Source organism: Prionailurus bengalensis, chromosome C1 (genome assembly GCF_016509475.1).
Source record: "Prionailurus bengalensis isolate Pbe53 chromosome C1, Fcat_Pben_1.1_paternal_pri, whole genome shotgun sequence".
NCBI classification, from domain to species: domain Eukaryota; kingdom Metazoa; phylum Chordata; class Mammalia; order Carnivora; family Felidae; genus Prionailurus; species Prionailurus bengalensis.
Genome location: NC_057345.1, coordinates 16,732,559 through 16,753,748, shown reverse-complemented (window position 1 = coordinate 16,753,748; position 21,190 = coordinate 16,732,559). Strand labels below are relative to the sequence as shown.

Here is a 21,190-nt window from a genome sequence, read left to right as displayed (position 1 = left end):
TCAGTTTCTCCACCGGTATCATGGGCTTCATTCTTCATCTGCATTCCACAGACACTGGCTGAGTTTGAGTGTGGAATGTGCCAGGTCCAGGGCCAGACGCTGCTAGTAAAAAAATGTGGATGGTGTGGCGCCCCCTCCCGCTGTGGGTCACAGTGACACCCTCCCCTACCCAGGACCGCACCCAGGGAGAGCCACTCAGACAGGACCTGTGAGCACCCCTTTTAAACTGCAGAGAGCTGCAGTTGTCAGTTTTGGTTAAAGGCCCCTCAAGAGCCTCTGATTGTAAATCAGAAAATAGAGAGGAAGTCCCCTAAATATTTACCTGCTAGGCAAAACAAAAACAAACAAAAAAAACCAAACAAGACATACACACACACACACACACACACTCTAGCAGAGGCACGAAAGGCAGCTTTAACTTCTGGTTGTGTGTGTGTGTGTGTGTGTGTGTGTGTGTGTGTGTGTGGTGGGGGGCGTGGAATGAAATGAGGTCATATGGAAATGGACTATTTTTGTTTCAACACAGCATTTTAAAAATACTCTTAATTATATGAAGATGGGGGAAAGGTTTTCTCAAAAATTAAAGAGAACTGTTAGATCCGCCCTCTGGCTGCCCCCGAGCCCTCCCCAAGTCCTCCTGCCTCTCATCTCCAGGCATCTGCCCACCACCTTCCCCGTGCCCCCCTCACCTTTCCCAGGGTCCCGCAGCCCTCAGCTCCCACTCCTGGGAGGCAACTGGCCCACACATCTGGGCAGAAGGGAGCCAGAATGCACTGAGCCCCACCCTCCGAGCCCTTTCCAAATTTCATCCCCACAGCAACTCTGGGAGGCAGCTCTTTTTATTATCCCCACCGCACAGATGGGGACACTCATCACCCCTGGAGCTCAGAGAAGCTCTGTCCCCAGCCTGGGATTACACAGCTGGCGAATGTCTCTCAGGCCCTGAAATGGAGCCCTTTCCTCTAGATGGCGCTGGCTCCCGGGCCACTGCTGCTGGGCTCTGCAAGGTCTGAGACCCGGGGCGGGGGGGGGTGGGGGGGGGGGCAAACCCTGAGACTATGGTGGGGCCCGAGGATCAGGCAAAATCTCCTTGGATGTGGACTGGGACCGGGCACAGCCTGGACAGAGGCATCCTCTGGCTTCTGTGTCCTGCCCTCTACGGAGTGATGATGATCATTTATTGAGCACTTACTATGTGTCAAAACTGAATAAGGTACGTGTAGACTCTCATTATCCCCCTTCGTCAGGCAAGGAAAGTGGGGTTCTGAGAGGCAATGCAACTTGTCCTGGGTCACATCTAATAAGAGCTGGGAGCCCCCCAGTCAGCTGCCCTCCACGGCAGCACACAGCCTGGCTTTCCTTAACCATCTAGGACCTAGGTCTATTGTTTAACTCGGGTCTTCTCGCTGAGACTGACCTCCCTGGGCTGGGCGGGGCGGGGGGGTGCGGGTGCGGGCCACAAGGCTTAGTCCTCTATGTACTGCTCCAAGGATCTCAGCACATGGCAGGTGCTTAATGGGCCTCGGTCCCAGGATGCGGGCCACGCGGTCATGCTGGCCAGGGCAGAAGGTACCAAGTCACATCCTCTCATCCTAGATAGATGAGCCACGGTCCAAAGAGGGAAAGGCACGGGGCAGTCGCCCTGTGGGTCCTGATCAAGGCTGGGCCGGCACCCATGCCAGGCCTGTCCCCTGCCTTCCAGTCCCCACAACAGCCCAGCACGTGCTGGAGTCGCCAGTGCAGCTGCCAGGGGATCGAGTTGTCAATAAATTATTAATTTGTGTTACAAACAAGAAGACAGATACTTTTGCATCACAAATGCCAATAGAGCCTCCTGGGCCGGGGGGAGGGGTAAAGGGTCAGGGCGAGAAGAGAAGAAATGTACTGTGCTTCCTCTCTTCCCCTCCCTTACCGAAAATTGAACGAAGCACCTCAGGGAGCAAAACCAGGGGCGGTCTATCGACAAGTCCCCACCCCGCCACCTGACAGTGGCCCCTGTCTCTTCTGATGTCATCTCCTCCTACTCTCCTCCCCGGCCCCTCCCCCATCCTTCCTGCTCCAGGGCACTAGCCTCTTCACATGTTCCTGCCTCAGGGCCTTTGCACTAACTCTCCCGTTGCCCGGAACACCCTCCTCTAGGTCTCCACAGAGCTCCATCCCTCGCTTCATTCAGGCCTCTGCTCAAACATCGCCTCCTCTGAAAGACCTCTGCTCTGCTCGAATTTTCTTCTCAGCATCCTTACCACCCATCAGCAGCACAGTCCATACTGCCTACAGGCACAGGTAAGAGGCTTCGATGTCAAGACACCAGGCTGCAGACCCTCAGAGGCCAGGGACCTATTGGCCACACCCATCCGAGTGCCAGAGAGAAGCAAGGGAAGGGTCGGCAGGCTTGATATCCACCATATCTGAATGTGCATCTGTCCCCATTTACCCACTGTATGGCCCCACCAAGTTTCTTCCCTTCTCTGAGTATCCGAAGCCTCCTCCAACCATCTAGAACAATCCCAGTGGGCTCTTCCTCCCAGGGGGCTGTGCACATCCAGTGTGTGAGCTCCTGAAGACAAGGCCCATGATGCCTGATTCACTCTGGGTCCCCCACCCCCACCCTGGGGCCTGGCCCTGTGCCAAGCCCCTGCAGACTTCAATACCAGTCTGTTCAATTAAAGAGATGACGGATGTCACAGCACTTTGCCAACTGTCACCCAAAAGAACAAACAGAAGCACATCCTCCTTTCGTTTAACCCAAGGACCGTTCGTTCATTCATTCGTTCATTCTTCCAATCAGTACATATTTACTGAGCACCTACTATGGGCCAGGCACTATGTTAGGCCTGGGGACTCTAGTGATAAAGCAATTCAATAATGGCCCCTCTCTTATGGAATTTACAGTCCGGTGGGAGAGGCAGATGAGCACAGAAACACACTGATTATTTGAAAATAATGACTTTGACAAACTCTACGAAACATCAACCTGTGGAGCTATCAGGGAACTCAGGGAAACTTCCCTGGAAAAGTGGAGGATGGGTGAGAATTATCCAGGTGATTAGTGAAGGGAACAGCATTCCATACAAAGGGACCAGTCACTGCAAAGGAAATGCTGGAAGGGAATCTAAGGAATCAAAAAGCCAGAGTGGCTAGAACTCCTAGATGAGTGGGTGACAGAGACAAGACAGGGAACGGGCAGCAGCCAGACCAAGCAGGGCCTCTGGACCCTGGCAATGGTGGGTCTTTATCCTAAAAGAAATAGGAAGTCACAGGAATGTTTTAGAGACACATTCTGGGATTCAAAATCCAATTCCAGGTGATATTCTCCTAACATATGTCCATATGTTTCTGTGTCTGTGTCCCAGTGTGGCCAGGGTTGGGGGTGGAGGGGGTGTCAGACTCAGGTCCCCCAATTTGGGAACTTCTAGGCAAAATATCCTCTCCTCCCAGCATCTCAGGCAAAGGTGAGAATTCCCAGCACCCTCAGGACTGAGCCTTCCAAAGGTATCTGGGTGTCTCCTGCCCGAGGTCTACTCGCTGGCCAAGGTCTGCCCAACAGAACGGTTGTTACAGAGAATTAAAATCCGCCCAGAAACTCAGGAAACTCGGCGCGGCTCCCCCTGTGATCCTAACTGGGAGGCATTACCCCGAGTGAGCAGATTATCAGGATGTGTAATTTCTGGAATAAACACAGCTGTGTTTGTTTCTCTGAGCAGTGCTCCAGACAGAGCAGCAGCTCGGCCGCCGCGTGCAGCTGAAGCCTCGCACCTTGGGACGGACGCCATCAGGGAGAAAACGCCCCTCCCGAAGGCCACCGGGTGCTGCCATCCAGGTGGATCCGTCTAGAGGCCAACTGGGGCCCCTCAGCAAGCCAGCAGAGGTGCTAGCATCCCAGGAGGGGAAGTGAGTGTTGAACAACCTCCAGAGGCCTTTCCTCTTTGGATTGGGAGTGGGTCACGACCAGCAGGACAACTGGCCAGAGAGGTGTCAGCTGGGATGGTGGATGGAAGGGGAAGGTCCTCCTTAGTGTGAGAGGTCCCCGTGGAAGGACACCGAGAGGGCCAGGGTGCAGCCCCGAAGCTTTCCACATAGGACTACTGAGGTCCAGGGAAGGGTAATGAGAGAGAAGAGAGCAAGGGACACCACTCATCCAGCTCTGCTTTGTGCCAGGCCCTGAAACAGGGCCAGTGACACCATGGCGTAGGGTCACACAGAGCAGGGTTTCAATCCCAGCAATATCGCTCGGGAGCCCTGTGACCACGGGCAAGTCATACACGACCTCTCTGAGCCTCAGTTTCCTCACCTGGAAAGTGGAGACAATCATACCCACTCAGTGGGGTTGTTCTGAGATTAAGCAGGAATCTGCCCATAAAAGGCTTCGTGCAGGGTCTGGCACACCGCAAGGAGTCCACAAATGATGGCTATTTCTCATTCATTCATTCATTTGCTGATGACTGACGCTATGTCCCAGGCACCATGCTGGACACTCGTAAATAAGAGACAACAATCCTTGCCTTTGCGAAGCTTACACTCTTACAGGGAGAAAAATGACCAACCGATGCTTTGTTTTTGTTGTTGTTATTATTCCCATTTTACAGCAGGGTAAACTGAAGGTCAGAACGGTTAAGTCACTTTTTAAATCTCCACTATTTACTTTTGTTCTCCCTCATTTTCAAAACGGCTAGAGGCAGATATTAAGCAATTTATCCAAGTCTCTATGGCTAGGAAAGGTCTTAAAGACTTTAAAGGTCTTAATCTCCCTCATGAAGAATTTTAGGGCTACGGACCTAGCCCCAAGTTCCAGGCCTGCAGCTGACTTTCTGTGACCTCAGGCAGGTGCTGTCTCTTTCTGGGCCTAAGTCTCCCAGCTGTAGTATTTTGAATGCTGGGTGGTTCCCAGTGTGCTGCTTGGGTTGCCTGGGCTCTATGGAAGGTCTGAGCCCCAGCAGCATGCCCACAACCCTTCCCTGGCATGGAGGGGTGAGTGAGGGGGGCGCGGTGCGCAGGGGAAGGACAGGACCCCAAAGAGCACTCTGGGAGCTGGAGGGCTCCGGTTGAGGAAGAAGGGGCCAGGTAGCTGCCCTCCTCTGACATGCTCACTCTTTCAGGGTCCCCACCATTCTGGCCCACCTTCCCAGTACATTCTGGGCCCTCCCACAGCCAGAGTAACTGGCTGCACGGGATTGCCCCACACCCAGGGTCTGGCTTATTTGAGGGCAGACCTACGCACGCGGCCCCTCTCAGCCTTGAGCCTCCCTCTCTTTGCTCTGGATCCTTCCCCTGATGCCAGCCTCCACAGCCACCTTCCTGAACCTTTCCCTGCCTTTGCTTTCTTTCAGTGGCTGCCTACTGCCTCCGGCACCGAGTCCAAATGCCCTAGCTTGTCACTCGAGGCCTCTCTTCCCTGGTGTAGACTTCTTCTGCCAGCCTCACCTCCCATTTCTCTCACACACTTATGTTCACTGTGGCTTCTGCACACCTGCGCTTTTCCAGCCTCTAGGGCTGTGCTCAGGCTGTGCCCTCTGCTAAGAATGCCCTTCATTCCATTCCTTGTGTGTCAAAAATCCCATGTAGCCAAATACCCCTTCTCCGACAGCCCAGGCTAGAAGACAGTTCCCCTTAGCGCTCAATACATTCCATCATCTCTGAACCTGCTTTCTCATCTGCAAAGCAAATGTTAGTCACTATTATGCACAGTTGTTGAGGGGATTCAGTGAGAGCACATCCGAAAAGCAGCCAGGATGGTGCCCAGCATGTAATAGGGACCCAGTAGGGAGAGTCTGCTATGATGATGCTGTTGAAGGAAGAGAAGAAAGAGAACAAGAAAGGGAAGAGAGAGAAGAGATAGAAAAGGAAGAAGAGGAACTCATTGACATCACAGTGTCATTTCTGTTTGATTCCTTTCTGTGTCCATAGGCTTTCATAAACGACTGTTAAATGGATAGATGATGGATGGATGGATGGATGGATGGATGGATGGAGGTATGGATGGATGGATGGATAGAAGGAAGGTGGAATACGGAAAAGAAGGAAGTTTGTATGGACAGATGAACAGAAACAGATAAGTCTGGAGGAGACTGAGCATGCCATCCCAGAAGCCTAGCAGCTTAGCATCCCACTGGCAGATGAGGCTTCTGGGACCAGATGCCAAATCTGTTCCCCCTGGCTCCAAGCTCCTGTGCTCCTGGCCAGTATCAGTGTGCTCTCAAGGTTGAGTGAGTGGAAGCTCAGGGCAGCTGATGCCCAGGGGAGTTCCAGCTCTTCCTCCACCTGTCACCAGCCTCTGAGAGTACCAGCCCCTGACAGCAGGAACATATCTCCAAAAGTATGAGCCAAGTCAATGGGAAAATAGGATTTACTTTACAGAAATTCAGTGTGGGGGCCAACTTCTCCAGAACTCCTCCATGCAGAAAGTTTGGCAAATCCACAGTCAATGGCTCAGAAGGTTTCCTCAAACCTGGAGATTTATGCTGTTGGCCAGCTCTTTCCAGGGCCAGAAACTAGAGAATAAGGAAATATCGCAGTCCAGATACCAAAGGGCATCTAGAGAGGTGGAGAACTGAACTCTGCTTTTGGTGCTTGTTCATTCCTCCATCCATTTATTCACCCAACTATTTAAAACACGGAACTAGCCTACCGTTATCCAGCCAGCCATTCAGCTGTCCAGCTACCCAGCCATCCAACCATCCAGTCTTCATCAAACCATCTTGTCCACCATCCATCCATCCATCCATCCATCCATCCATCGAATCATCCAACCAACCTTCAAATTGCCCATTATTCATCCAACCATCCAATCCATGCAACTGTCCATTCATTTATCCTTTATCTATCCAGACAGTCACCCACCCAACTGTCAATCACTCAAGCACTACTCCAAATGTTCAGCTGCTCTCCACTTATCCAGCTGTACACTATTCAACCAGTATGGTTGAGGACCTCCCAGTATGGTCAGGGGGAAGCCAGACATGTTGATACAGGACACAGTACTATATCATAGTACACAGTATGGTCTAATGTATGCATTATAAAATAGGTAATATGTTCAAGTTACCACCAGGGCGCCTGAGTGGCTTAGTCAGTTGGGCATCCAATTTTGGCTCAGGTCATGATCCCACAGTTCGTGAGTTTTCTCTCTCACAAATAAATAAACATTTAAAAAAAAATTTTTTTTAAAAAAAGGTGCCATCGGGGCGCCTGGGTGGCTCAGTCAGTTAAGCGTCCAACTTTGGCTCAGGTCATGATCTCACAGTTTGTGAGTTCAAGCCCCGCATCAGGTTCTGTGCTGACAGCTCAGAACCTGGAGCCTGCTTCAGATTCTGTGTCTCATTCTCTCTCTGCCCCTCCCCCACTTGTTCTCTGTCTCTCTGTCTCTCAAAAATAAATAAATGTAAAAAAAAAAATAAAAATAAATAAAAATAAAAAAAATAAAAAATAAAAAAGGTGCCATCAAGAACACAGAGGCCACCAAGGATAGATGGCTCAAGACTGTCCACAGAAGCAGGAGGGACCAGAGAGAGAGGTCAGGGCAAGCTTCAAACAAGAGGAAATGCTCAAGTTTGGTCTTTATAAGCAGCAGAAATTAGCCAGAGAGAAGTAATGGGCCTGCCCAGGCAAGGGGGAAACATGAAATAGCATGGTGGATTCTAGAAGTCCAAAGGCCTGAGACCTCATAACCACCTGGTTAACTGTGGACTATGCACCAGTCCCCAGTTTTTCTGAGCCCGCTGGACTCTATAATTTCCCCTTGATTTCTATGAAGAAAGGACTACGTCCCCCTGCGGGGAGCCAAGCTGCCATCTGCTGACCTGGGTTGTGTTCTGGTGGTTATAAGAGGGGTCCATCTGGAAGGGAGAAAAGTGGGCCCCCCAAAGTTTTGTGGGTCAGGCTTTGCTATCAAGGAGACATAGGTATAAATCACAACCCCATATTTTGCTGCAAGTTACTTAACCTCTGAGTCTTTCTTCCCATCCGGAAAATGATAAAGACCCTGGTAGCTCCCTCCTAGGCCCGGGAGGACTAGGACTGAATGAGGCAACCCAGGGGGAAGTATGCTTCCCCATTGCTGCCGATGTTCAACATGTGATCTAAAAGAATGGTTAACAGCGTGGGCTTCAGACATCACAGGATCAATTCGCAGGAAACACCAGTTCTTTGTCCACGTCTGTAACGTATGGTCAGACGCCCATACGTGTGTGTACACGTGCCCGTGCAAAAGGAGATGCAGATGCGGCAAAAATGCTCACAACTGTTGAATCTAGGTGGAGGACACACAGGTGTTTATTCTACTATACCGTCAGCTTCCCTGTATGTGTGAAATATTAAAGGGAACAAGAAAAGAGATCAGCTCTTTGTTGATCTGTCTTGAAGTCAGGCTCCCTGACTTTGGATTCTAGCTCCATTACCGACCGAATGGCTGTAGGCAAATTATTTAATGTCTCCAAGTCTTGATTTTTTTTTTCATCTGTAGGATACAGGTAATAATAGCACCTAAACACAGTGCCTGGTCTCTAGCAAACCCTCCATAAATGTTAGCTGTTGATTTCATTATTATTACTATTCTCATGGAACAGCTGAGAAACTGAAGCTAGGAAAGGTTCGGTAAACATCTACTTTTCATACATTATCTCTTTTTTTTTTTTAATTTTTTTTTTTAACGTTTATTTATTTTTGAGACAGAGAGAGACAGAGCATGAACGGGGGAGGGTCAGAGAGAGGGAGACACAGAATCCGAAGCAGGCTCCAGGCTCTGAGCTGTCAGCACAGAGCCCGACGCGGGGCTCGAACTCACGGACCGCGAGATCGTGACCTGAGCCGAAGTCGGCCGCTTAACCGACTGAGCCACCCAGGCACCCCCATACGTTATCTCTTTTAATTCCCCAAACGGCACCACAGGGTAGGTGCTATCGCCCTCATTGTACAGATGAGGAACCAAGGCTGACGACGATGAAGTGACTCACCCAAGGTGTCACAGCTGGCAAGTGGAGAAGCCGGGATTTGAGCAGTCTGCCTATCTCCCAAGTCTGGGATCTTCCCCCTGAGTCTCCTGCTTCTTCCACATCCCTGGACCCAGGCCAAGGGGACATCAGAACCCTTTCAGCTCCAGAAGGGAGTCCCAAGCTTTGCTGGCACGGCTGGGCTTCCGGGCCAGCTCGGGGACACCCAGCGTCAGGGCCTCCTTGGCAGCTCAGGAGCCCTTTCGGCTGTCCTCCCGAGAGCCACAGGAGCTGCCATCTGAGGCCGTGGGGAATGACAGCTGACACTGATGGGGCACGCAAGAGGACGTACCGGCCGGGGCCCTGACTCAAACAGACTCCCTGGGCCACGGTCTTTCGTGGGTTCCAGAAAGGCCCTGCGGGCTCTGGCCGAGGCTGTTCCCAGGCTCTGCCTCCCCGTGAGAGGCGGAGAAGCCCCATTCAAGCGGGACGCATCCCACTGTGCGCTAAGCCGCTTTCTCCCCACTTACACGTTTCAGATGCTTTTTGTCCTTCCGGCTTCCCATGGACTCAGGCCAAGTGACAAGTTGGTGCTGTGGACATATGTCGTCGCCATAATGGGAATGCTGACCCCACGCTCTCTCCCTGCTGCGGCCAGGCAGCTTGCACCCCGCCCCGGTGCTTGGCATGCCCTGCTCTCAGCCACACGGGACTCCCTCCAGCTCCCTGGAGCATCACACACTCAGAGGCCTCCCACCCGGACCTTTGCAGATGCCGTCCCATTGCCTGGGAAGCTTGCCTTGTCGCTTCTTTCCTGGCTCTTCCTTAAGAATCCTCTAAGAACTTTCTTCCTAGAAGACTGTCCTAGCCCCATTTCACAGAGGCTCAAAGAGGTAAGTTCAAAGAGCCATGGTGATGCCGTGAGTCAGAGCCAAAGGTCCACCGTGGCATGGTTCTATTGTAAGACCATGTACTTTCAGTTCAGCAACTCTGCCCCAAAGAAGAAGCCCGGTGGAAGACACGCCCTCTGCCTTCGAACATGGCAGACACCTGCAAGAAGGAGCTTATGCTTCTGCATTATTCTGGAAGGCAGGAAACAGGAACTGTGGAGGGAGTTACAGGAAAAGAAATGCCCCCAATTCAAGGTTAAGAGGCATTTCCAACAACCTCACTACCTACCAGCTGTGTGACCTTGGGTAAGTCACTTCGGCTCTTAGAAACCCAGTTTCTCATCTACAGAATGGAGATAACAACACCCTTGCTATTTCACTGTCCCCAACACACCTAACCTAGAGCTTGTAAGCTGCCCGCCAGTGAACCAGACCCAGCCAGCAAACGTGGTTTGCTTTGGCCAGGACTACTATTTTAGGATAAACTGAGCAAACGTGTAAGAAACTCATTTTTCCATAAATATCAAAACTTTGAAAATCAGAAGATCTGGCAAAACTGAACCCTGATTCCGGCACGGCAACACGGTCAGGAGTGGGTAGCACCTGACTTCTTTCGAGAGGTCGTGTGCTGTCTCTGGGGTATTACCGTCTAACACCCAGCTCACCTCACTCATTCACAACCAGGGCCAGCTTGTGAGTCTGGGGTCCTCTGGCCACTACTCCTGGAATTTATTATCTGTATTATGTTGGGCTTGATTCTCTGTTCAGTCAGCAAAGAGAAGCCCCATTTCTTTCCTTTTCTTTTTAAGTTTATTTATTTAGAGAGAAAGAGAGAGAGAGAGGGAGCGTGCACGCAAGAGCCTGTGAGTGGGGGAGGGGCAGAGAGCGAGGGAGAGAGAGAATCCCAAGCAGACTCCACGCTCCGTGCAGAGCCTTATGCGGGGCTCCATCCCACAAACCTTATGAGATCAGGACCTGAGCCGAAATCAAGGGCCGGATGGGTAACCGACCGAGCTACCCTGGTGCCCGAGGGAAGCCCCATTTCCTGCTCAATGCTTTAACACATAAAATCTGGATTCTGTGTTGCTCATTGTGTTCAGCAGGTCTTTGGAGGGGATGCTCAGAGCTCAGTGTCCCCCACCCACCCACTTCACCCCGGCACGTATCTCCAAGTGCTCTGAGCCAACCTGCGGTCCCAACTTAGGTTTGCTAGCAACAGGCCAATGCCCCTGGACTTTGTAGTTTCCTCCAGTGCTTCCCTACTCCTATGGTGGCCCCCGGCCAAGGTGGGAGCGACAAACCACAGTCACACCGTTACGGGTTCTTTGGCAGTTGAATGGAGAACACAGTAGCTTCTTGCGATGGCCGTCTGAGGTGGGTGAAATCACGATCCTCAATGTATTGATGAGGAAACTGAGGCCTCAAGGGGTGATGTGTCCTGCCCTGGGCCACAGGGGCACCTTGGCCCCATTCTCCAAATTCGGTCCCACCAGACCAGGGCCTCCTTCTCTGGCCGCTAGCCTCACGCCAGATCTTGAAGAGCTATGATTTCCGGCTGCTGTTTTCAATTATTTGTAATTGACTGCATAAATATCTATTTCGTGCCTATCATGAGCTTTGTGCTGGGTGTGGGATAAGGTGAAGTGGAGAGTACTGCGCCACCTCAGGGGAGACAGGTAACACTGGAAGCCAATGCAGGGAGGCGGTACTGGGGTGGAGAGGGAGGGAACAAGCTTTCGGGCTTCCTGTTACCCGCACCCCTGCACCAGACTATAAACTCCCTGTGGCAGATCGTCTCCAAATATGGCCACCAACAATGCCTTCCATTGCTAAACACAAAGCCGCTCCTCCCATTGAAGGGGGTCTGAACCTAAGTCTGGACCACAGGTTGGCTGAGGGCGCATGGAGACGTGTGCCGCGGTGAATAGGTGGGCGGGGGATACCGAGCTCTGAGCATCAACGCCAAAGATGTGTTGAACACTACGAGTAGCGCGGACTCAAATCTTATGTGTCAAACCTTGGCCAAGAAATGGGGCTTTCCTGGAGGTGCCCAGCTGGCTCAGTCAGTATAGCATGTGACTGTTGATCTCAGAGCGGTGAGTTCAAGCCCCACGTTGGACATAGGGCTAAAAGGAAGGAGTAAGGGAAGAAGGGAGGGAAGGGGTGGGGAGGAAGGAAGGAGTGGGGCTTTCCTTTAATGATTGAGCAGAAAATCAAGTCCAGTGTCTTTTCCTGTACACTGAACCTGATGAGGAAGCCTGGATGAATCCGAGATGCTTTATGACTTTTTCGGCGGCAAGGGTGATGTTTCGTGATGTTAGAGCCCGGGTCTTTAGAAGACTGGGAAGTTTCTGCTTCTCCATCCTGGAAGCCAGCCACCAAGGAAGGCAAGCCAGTCTGGACTACTAACGGTGAGAGATCCTGAGGAATGGGGCCAGCCCCTGCCATCCCTGCCAGGGCCTCAGAGAGGGCATGTGAAGCCAGGATGGGCCTTCCCCCACAACCCAGCTGAGTGTGGGCTTGTGAGTGATCCCAGCTGACACCAATGAACGCCCAGCGGAACCCAGCCAATCCACTGAATCAGGAGAAAGCATAGATCTCTGTTTCAAGCCAGTAAGTTTTGGGGTGACTTGTTATGCAGCAAAAGATAACTGATACACTTTCCAGGAGCAAAGCCCTGTTACTTTGTATAGGTCTCCCCTCCATTGCCTGGAGCCTGGCACTGGACATTGAATCCTGGAGCTGGAAGGGCCCCCAAAACCACCGAGTCCCACCCCCTCGTTTTATGGAAGAGGCAGCTGAGGCCCAGAGAGAAGAAGGAATTTACTCCAGATCACACAGAGAGAGGGGGGCAGATCTGGCAGGAAAACTTGCACCCACAAGGGTAAGAAGAGTCACACAAATGTGTGATGCAAGTTGGTAGCAAGTTACCCCTAGCACTCACATGTTGTCTGAAGAGGCAGCCACGATTCGGCTCCAGCCAACTGTGGCCCCGTGGGACGTGGGCCCAGCGAAGCCAGATTGTCTGACTTTTCACAGAAGCCAGAAAGAGGATTTCTCTCTAAAATCTCTTGATTTCTAAATGTTGGCCAGGAATTCAAGTTGGATGGATGATCTCTGGGCCATTGAGACTGGCCTTGGGCTTCAAGCTTGGTCTGGCCGCTGACCTTGGGCAAGTAGCGTTATCCCCTCAGGCCTCAGTTTCCTCATCTCTACAATGGGCCCCATGGCTCCTGCCCACTTACTGGGTTGCTATGAAAACCCGATGAACGAATGGATTTGGAAGTACGAGCTACACAAATGGCCCTGTCGCTGTTCCATAGCCTCAGTTCTCTGTGGAGGCGCCCCTCACAATGTAACGAGTTAACACCCGATTTGTCTAAGTTAGAACAACATTATTCTGGCCATTATGACAGAGATTGCATTTTTATGGCAGGTTTGTGAGTTCCAGAACCCTCCCGCTTGCATTATCTCAGGATGTTGATGGAGTCAGAGGCTGGACGGCTGCCCTGGAGACCCTCGCCAGAGCCAAGCCCTTCCTCTGAGCCGGGAGGTACATTCCAGAAGCGGCTTGAGTGGCAGTGCAGAGCCAAGAGCTTCGGAGTCGCCCAGACCTGGGTTTGAATCCCGGACTCCCACTGCCTCGCTTTGTGTCCTTGGGCCAAAACTCTGAGCTTCGGTTTTCTCATCTGTAAAATGGGCATAATAATAAAACCGCCTGGTGGGGCTCTTGGGGCAAGTGTATCAGATGTGACATACTCGATGCCCTTAATCGAGCGTCTGGCACAAGAATTGATGGCTGATGTCATTAACACGGTATGGAAGTTGGTGTCAAGAAGGAAAGCATAGCTGTAGAAGATCTTACCCCCTTCCTAAGATGAGGGAGGCAGAACTGGGCCAGGGATGGGGCCTTTGAGGAAAACCTGGATGGGCCCCAGACAGAGAGGCTGGAGGGGCCTCGCAACTATCCAGGAAGAGTCAGACCCTTGCCCTATAAGGCTCGGAACTTAACTCTGTGTCTTTGGTCTCCCCCAGAGTTGAGTGAAGAGGCGTGAGGGAAAGCCGGAGACAGAGTCCCCCCAGTAAAACAGCACCCACATTCCCCTACTCAGAATCCAGTTTCTGGCTGGTCTCGAGTAATACCAACCAGCTCATATTTACTGAATGACCATCGACTTGAGGCATGGACTCGGCTTTATCTTTTTAGGGATCAACACATCCATTCCTCACAACCATCTCAAGAGCTGGAAACTACTGTTATCCCCACTTTAGAGATGACAGGTTAAGTAATCAGCCAGAGGACACACAGTAAAGGACAGTCTGACTCCAGAAGGCCTTCTTGTAGCCCCCAGGCTATGCTGTTTATAGAGCAAGAGAAAAAGGGGTCAGGGCTAAGCTAGAGGACTGTGGGAAGTGCTCTGGTGGGGAGCAAAGGTACTGACATTCCATAGTAATGACAACTAATGAGTATCAGTCCGGCCTTGGGTCAGGTTGCACTGCTGGTCACTGTATATAGCATCTCATTTAATCCTTGCCGGGAGCTTTTGACAAGCAGATGCATTTACATCTCCAGTCACAGATAAGGGAGTTAAGGCTCTACACATCACTTGTTCAAGGCCACGGAGCAGGGAAGGTCTCCTCCCTGAGGACACCCGCACCCCCAGGGGGCTGGAGCAAGGCGACAGATGGTTCCAGGAAGCTCACCTAGCATGGCCCAGACTAAGGTGGCCTGGGCAAGCTCCCCAGGTGACACAGGGGCGCCAAAGAGACAGGTGTCTCTTCTCCCACCCTCCAGGAGGCAGCTGCCTTAAGAGGCCCTAAAGGGCTTTCAAGCAGCCTTATCAGACTGAGCTGATCCCAATCAGGAAGCTTCCAGGTGCTGTGGCACAACGGCCCGCCCCACCCCTGGGAGCTGTGCAAACATTCTTCCCTGCCCTCCCCCAGCGCAGGCTCTCTGTTCACCAGCAGGCAGGCGGCCCGGGCAGGTGCTGCTAACTCTGATTGATTTCACTTCATTTCAGTCTTTTCCAGTTTACCGCTGAGGTTTCTCTTCCTCTGTCCCAGGAGTCCTGTGTTTTATCTTAGGCCTCTGGGGGACAAATCTGCCTGCCCAATGGAAAAGACCAGGGGAGTATACTGAAGGTACAGATTCCCTGGCCTTGTTCCTGATCTATTGACTCCCCAGCTAAGTCAGGCAAGCAGGCCAGGCCCACCTCGGCCAGGATGTCCTGATCTCACCCCTCCACCCACGGAGGGAGCAAGGGCTCCCCTGCCTTGCCCAGTCCAGGCCTCCTATCAAGCCAGCTCCATCCACAGCTTTCTGCAGGGGTCTCTCTGTGTGAAGGGGTCTGACCAGTGGCCTAAGACCATAGGTGAGCCCTGGGTGGCCGAGTTGCCCAGCACAGCTGCCCAGAGAACCTCACCACACCCCTGCTCTGAGGCTGATGCAAAACCTTGATGAAGGGGTGGGGTGGGGGTGCAAAAGCCTCAGGAGGGACAACCCCTGGGAGGCACTGGGGCCACAGCAGGGCAGAAGGGCTGGCTGGGGTGGGAGCGAATCTGGAACTCCAGAGTTAAGGGGTAGCCAGCCCCCCACTGTGTGCCCAGGTGTAGGCTGGCGTTTTCACCATTACTGAGAAACTTCTGAAACTAAGGCCCCTCTTCCTAGGAAAATCTGCATTAACATCCAGTGTTCAATTACAATTTCAGGGTGATCACAGATCCCCAGACCTAAGGAGGCCTCTGGACCCATGTTGAGCCCTCCCTTGGTATAAGAACCCAAGTATTTGTCCACAACAAGGCCCTGGACGGGGAGGCAGCGATGGAGCTCTGGCCCCACCCACATTTGTGCGGTTGCCATCCCAAGACTGGGGGACTTTGGGAGCCTGAGTGATGGGTTGAGAGAGACACTGAGGGTTGACTCGTTGCCTGGACAATCCAAATGCCAAAAAGGGGGCCAAATTAGGACACAGCCATCACTGACTACGCCCACGGGTGCTCTAAGGGAGGGGCACTCAAAGGGCCAAGAAGAACATCTCATGTTCATGGCTATGTGCTTGAGTGCCTGGCACTTTATGTGGGTATCCACAGAAACCCCTGGGGAAACAGAAGTCCAGGGAATCTGAGTTCTTTGCTCAGGGCACACAGCATGCTGGGATTTAAACCCAGGTCTGACTGCCCTCAAACGTTGCATTTCTTCTCTACCCCACACTATCTATTAGTTGGCTGGCCCTGTTCCCCACCAGAGCTAGAATCCCTTCTCCCTGCCCAGCCCCTGACATGGAATAGGTGCCCGCGGATGGATGGGGGAATGAATGCATAAGTCAACTTGCTTCTGAATTCTACCGCATTTGGGTTTTAAATCTAAGCCCAGATTTCCTGGCTAAGACGGATACATGAAAGCAGCCTCCTTTAGAAATGAAAAGCAGAAGAAACAAGCATAAAAGGAAAACCAATTCCAAATTAATCCCACTGAAGGTCGCCGGGTCTTAGATAGGTAATGCTCAAGAGGTGGGCCCAGTAGAGAGCTGGGATGGGGGTGGGAGAGACAAGAAGGGTATTGGGGGGGGGGGGGCAGGCTCGTGTCTAGAACATAGCTGCTGCTCCACCCATTTGAATCCTCAGCTCTGGCTGAACTGCATCCTGTGTCCCTGTTCAAGCCAGCCCATCTGCTTCTCCCTCCAGGAAGACTTCCTTCATCTCCCTGGCCAGGCAGACACACTCCTTCACCTCTGTACCATTCTCCTGATATTTATCACATAACACAATGTGATAGATTCGTTCATACGTTCACTCAACACATATTCATTCAATGTTCCGTAGCTGACTGTGTCATTCAGTGACTGGGGACCCATGGGGCTGGGCACAGTTCTAGGCACTGGGGACGCTGTAGCAAATGCGGCTGATAAAACCCTCACCCCTACCGGAATCTATAGTCTAGCAGGGATGGTGGACACAAACAAGGAAACTAACAAAGCTCTGATACTTTTTTGGGTGGCCATGGGTGTTATGAAGCAAAACAAAGAAGGTGGGTTAAAAAGTGGCTGAACTAAGCCTGTTTTAGATGAGGTAATCAGGGAAGGCCTCTGGGGAAGTGGCATTTGAATCGAGCTCTTTTTACCACAGCTGTGGACATAAAAATAAGCCAGGTGAGCTCCCTCAGGGAGCTGACAGTCTAGTAGGGAACAGACAAGCTGCCCTTTTAACCGTGTGGGACCAGGTTTGGCTCATCGGAACATCCCACACCCTGGAAGTCAGTGATTTTTCCAAAAGACAAATCTAGCCTGGTCCCTCAATGGCTCAAGAACCTTCAATGGCTCCCCACTGCCCTCAGCATCAAGTTCCAATTCCTCAGCCTTCCATCCCAGCCTTTCAGGACTTGCTCTGCCCTCCATTTTCAGCCTGGTCTTCCATGGCTGCCCTCAACACCGATCCCCCTCAGGTGCACCCAAGCAAGTCCCCAGTCATCATGCATCCACGTCCCTTATTACACAGGCTGCTTCTCTTTCCAGGTAAAACTCTCCTCATCCTCTACAGTCCCGAAGGCACCCTCCTTAACTTTTGAGAACACAGTTCTTCAGTGTGATGGGTGGCTGTGAAAGCTTCATGGCAGGGAGAAGGAAGCAGTGAGAAAATGAAGCAAAGAATAAAGCCGTAAAAGACAAAATAGCCCTCTTCCATCCTAAACCGCCTCTGCTGCCCCAGGTGGCACACAACTTCCTCCTGGCAGCACTCTGGGACGCACTTATCACATTATATAGTGCCAACTGTTTTCTCCATCGGCTTGTCCCCCTCTCCCTGCTGGCCCCAGGGTCCAGCACCACACCAGCCAAAGAGGAAGCTCCATAAATATTTGGAGATCAAATGAGCAAATGCACGGAGACCGATTTTCTCTCCACTTCAACCTTTGGATTCCATCTAGTGGCTGGTCTGTCATTGGCCTCTTCTCTTGTTGGATGTGTCCCCCCACGGCACTTCCATCCCTCTCTAAGCCCCCATTCCAGATGCACCAGGCTTGTGTTTCCCTCTTGGGGGGTAGGGGGTGTCTCGTGGTTTAGGGGGGAGATACTCAGCTCACCATACTAACCCAGGAACCCCGCAGCCCCAATTCACATACCCTCTCCCTCCCCTCTCTCATTCCAAAGGCTAGGGCTTTCCCAGGACCTTAATGCTTGGGATAGCCTTGGTACTACGGGGTATGAGGAGAAGGGGGGAAGGGTACGCCAGCCACGCGGCTCAGGGGATCGGGAACTGCAGGGGCAGCCCTCAAGCGCCCCAAGCTTCAGACCTGTCTCGGCAGACTGTGCTGCTCGCAGGAGGACCCCGTCTCTTCTGTCCATCCTCACGGTCCACCCCCCGAAGGCCACACACACTTCAACATGGCCTTTTCTCATCGGTTATGTCGTCTGAATCTCACAAACACCCCTGTGAGACAGGGAGGACGGGCACTATGGTAACCGTCATCTAACAATGGAGAAACCGAGGCTCAGAGACAGGAAGGGAGTGGGCGCATGTCATGGAATCCCAAGAGATCACCCAGACCATTTTACACCCAGGGAAACTGAGGCCCCTATAAGGGAAGGAGCTGGCCCAAAATCTGATGGTAAATTAGAAGAAGGGCCCTAGACCTCCACCTCATACCGTATCCCCATCCATGGGCCAACTCCTCGTTAACCCCTAACAGACTAGACGCCTTAGTGTTGGGGGGAGGGGCAAAGAAAGAGCCTGAAGCAAGGCTTGGGGTGCCCTCCTCCCACCCTGCCCCCAAGTGGCAGCCCAAGCAGCCATCTCCTCCTGTGATGTCAGCAGCTGATCAGCCCAGTGTCGGGCTCACAGTGCCACCAGGCCACAGCTCACCCGATCCCAACCATCCCCAGCCAGGGCCATGGCCGGACAGACGTGGGCCTTCCATCTACCCCACGGTAATTAAAAACACACCCAGGCCTCTTCCAACGTGAAGAGGGGCCAATTTTCTTCCCCTCCAGCACCGCTGACTGCAACCTAAATAGCAATATTTATGCCAAGCTCCCCATAATACTGTAAACATCCCAATGTATAGCGGGCCAACACATGAGTCATTTCCCCAAAGCCATAGTTAGTAAGTGGTACCTCAGCCATATTCCAGGGAGCCCCCGCCAGCAGCCAGGCCCCAGGGCTGCCCTCCACACCCAGGGCCCCGTGGCACCCTCGCTGCCCCAGCGGCCCCACTCTGGGAAACCACAGGCAGCCGCCAAATCCTCCAGGAGCCGGAGGACAGCTGCCTCCGTTCAAGAAACTGGCTGCCATCTAGGGACACCCCTCCAAACTGTGGTCACTAAAGCGCTCATTTACTCAAAGAAGAACTAAAGTTACAACACAGGGTCCCCTGTCACACCGTTTGCAGAGCCCCATGCCCGGTCTGATCAGGTTTTTGTTTTGGGGTTTTTTTTGAGCTGCCTGAGAATGGACTTCCCACCAGCCCAAAGTGGCCTGAGATGAGGAAGCATACGCTTCACTCCTCAGCCCATGGTGGCAGAATCCTAGAAGGGGTCACCCTGTTGAGGGGCAAGAAAACCCAGCAGTATGAACAGAGCCCAGGCTCTGGGAGACCTCAGACCTGGGTTCTATTTTTATCGCCCAATGGCCATGAGTGAGCCACTGACTTTTCTGAGCCTTGGTCTCCCTTTCTACTAAAAGGGAGTAAGAATCATACCCACCTGGCTTCGGTGGAAGACTTATTTTGGGGAATCCAACGAAATTGTGGGTGGGAAAGCACTTTGTAAAGCTCAAAGTACCTTGTCAACTGTGCAGCACGTTGTAAACCACAGAGAGCTGCCTGCAGTGCGAAGTACTTCATAAACTGTAAAGCGGTTTGGAAACTGTAAAGTGCAGTACACATGAGAACCATTATTCATGTTCGTTTCTTGCCCTACAAGCTTGGCCATTTGTGGTGGACACACCCAGACCCCTCTAACTTTCCCCGCAGAGCAAGCCGGCTCGGGGGACCTGGCAGCCACCCTGAGCCCTTGGGGGTCGGGTGGTACCAACACACGAAAGCCGTGGGGAGAGGGACCAGCGACCCTGGCCAAGGCCAACACATGGCAAGAGCATCTGGTCCGGCCCTGGCGGCAGCTGGAGAGTTCCCGGGGCTCCAGCGGCCACGCTGAGCTCTGCCGCCAGCGGGGCGGTGGCCGGCAGGGGTGCCCGGAGACCCCGCGCAGCGGAGAGATGCCCACGGACCCATCCCCCCCTCCCCGTAGTCCTCCCGGGGAGGGGACCCCATTGTACGCCGCGGGCGATGGGCAGGCACCCGCGCGGGGGGCTGGCGCGTTCACTTCCACTCTGCCAGTCCTCCGCTCTTCGGGGCGCCGGCTGCATCCCGGGGGCGCAGACCGCGCGGGCCCCCACCCCGGCCAGCCGCGGTGCCTCCCTCCCTCTGCTCCCTGCCAAACTTTCCGGCCCCGACTGCGCGCCGGGCCCCGGGGCCGGCGCCCCTCCACCCCGTGCCGAGCCAGGCCAGGCCCGCGCGAAGGGGGTGCCCGGGCCGGGGGCGGCGAACGCGCGTGGGCAGCCCCCCGGCCCTGGGCGGCGCTCGCCGGGCTGGCTACAAAGCCTCGGCAAGATGGTCCCTTCGCCTCCTCCTGGCACAGTCAATCAGCGCCCGCCGCTCCCCGGGCGCCCGCGGGGCCCGCGCCTCCCGGCGCGGCCGGACACACCTCCCCGCGGCCACCTGCGCCCGGCGCGAGCCCCCGGGCAAACTTTGCGGGCCGCGGGGCGGAGGTGGGCGCCGGCGGCCGCCCGTGCCCGGCCGCTCCCCGCCCCCATCGCCCGCCCGCCCGCCCGCTCACCTTCCACCGCGGCGAGCAGCGGCAGCAGCAGCAGCGCGGCCCCCAGCCTCCGCAGGGCCATGGCTGCGCTTCCCGGGGCCTCGGGCCGCGGCGCCGCGGGGCCCGGGCGGCAGCGCGCGCCCCGGGCTCGGGGGGCCGGGGGGAGCGGCGAGGCGCGGCGCACACACAGCCGCCGCCACCGCGCAGCCAGCAGAATGAGCCATCCAGCCCGGGCAGAACGGGGACCCGGGCTCCGCCAGCGCTGGGCACGGCCCACCTGAGCCGCGGGCGCGGGGGGAGCCCGGCCGGGCCGCCGCCCCCCGCGCGCGCCGGGGACCCCAGCCGGCCGCGCGCGACCACCGAGCCCCAGCCCCCTGCGTCCGCGGGGCCGCCCGGGGGGCGGCGCGGGCGCTGATGCGCGGAGACCTCGCGCGTCCGGGCGACGGAGACCCCGAGCTCCCCCCGCGCAGCAGTGGTCTCTCCCGGCGCTGTGGCTCCTCCAGATAAAGCAGCGATTTCAGCCCAAATGTTTCTGAATTTTTATTGAATGCTGCAAAGCCGGAGAGCGTCT

General features: G+C 54.0%; 1 protein-coding gene across 5 annotated transcripts in view; it reads right to left on the bottom strand.

Moving 5' to 3' along the window:
* EPHB2 (EPH receptor B2) overlaps nucleotides 1-20,832 on the bottom strand; it is a 194,431-nt gene extending 173,599 nt beyond the window's left edge. For 3 of the 5 annotated variants that reach the window (XM_043574054.1, XM_043574056.1, XM_043574055.1), the window contains exon 1: nucleotides 20,641-20,755. In XM_043574054.1, the coding sequence (XP_043429989.1) occupies nucleotides 20,641-20,701 (61 nt within the window). In that variant the 5' untranslated portion in view covers nucleotides 20,702-20,755. Of the gene's footprint in view, nucleotides 1-20,640 lie in introns of all 5 variants that reach the window. The other 2 variants (XM_043574057.1, XM_043574058.1) reach the window with 2 other exon arrangements.
* Nucleotides 20,833-21,190: the final 358 nt, after the last annotated feature.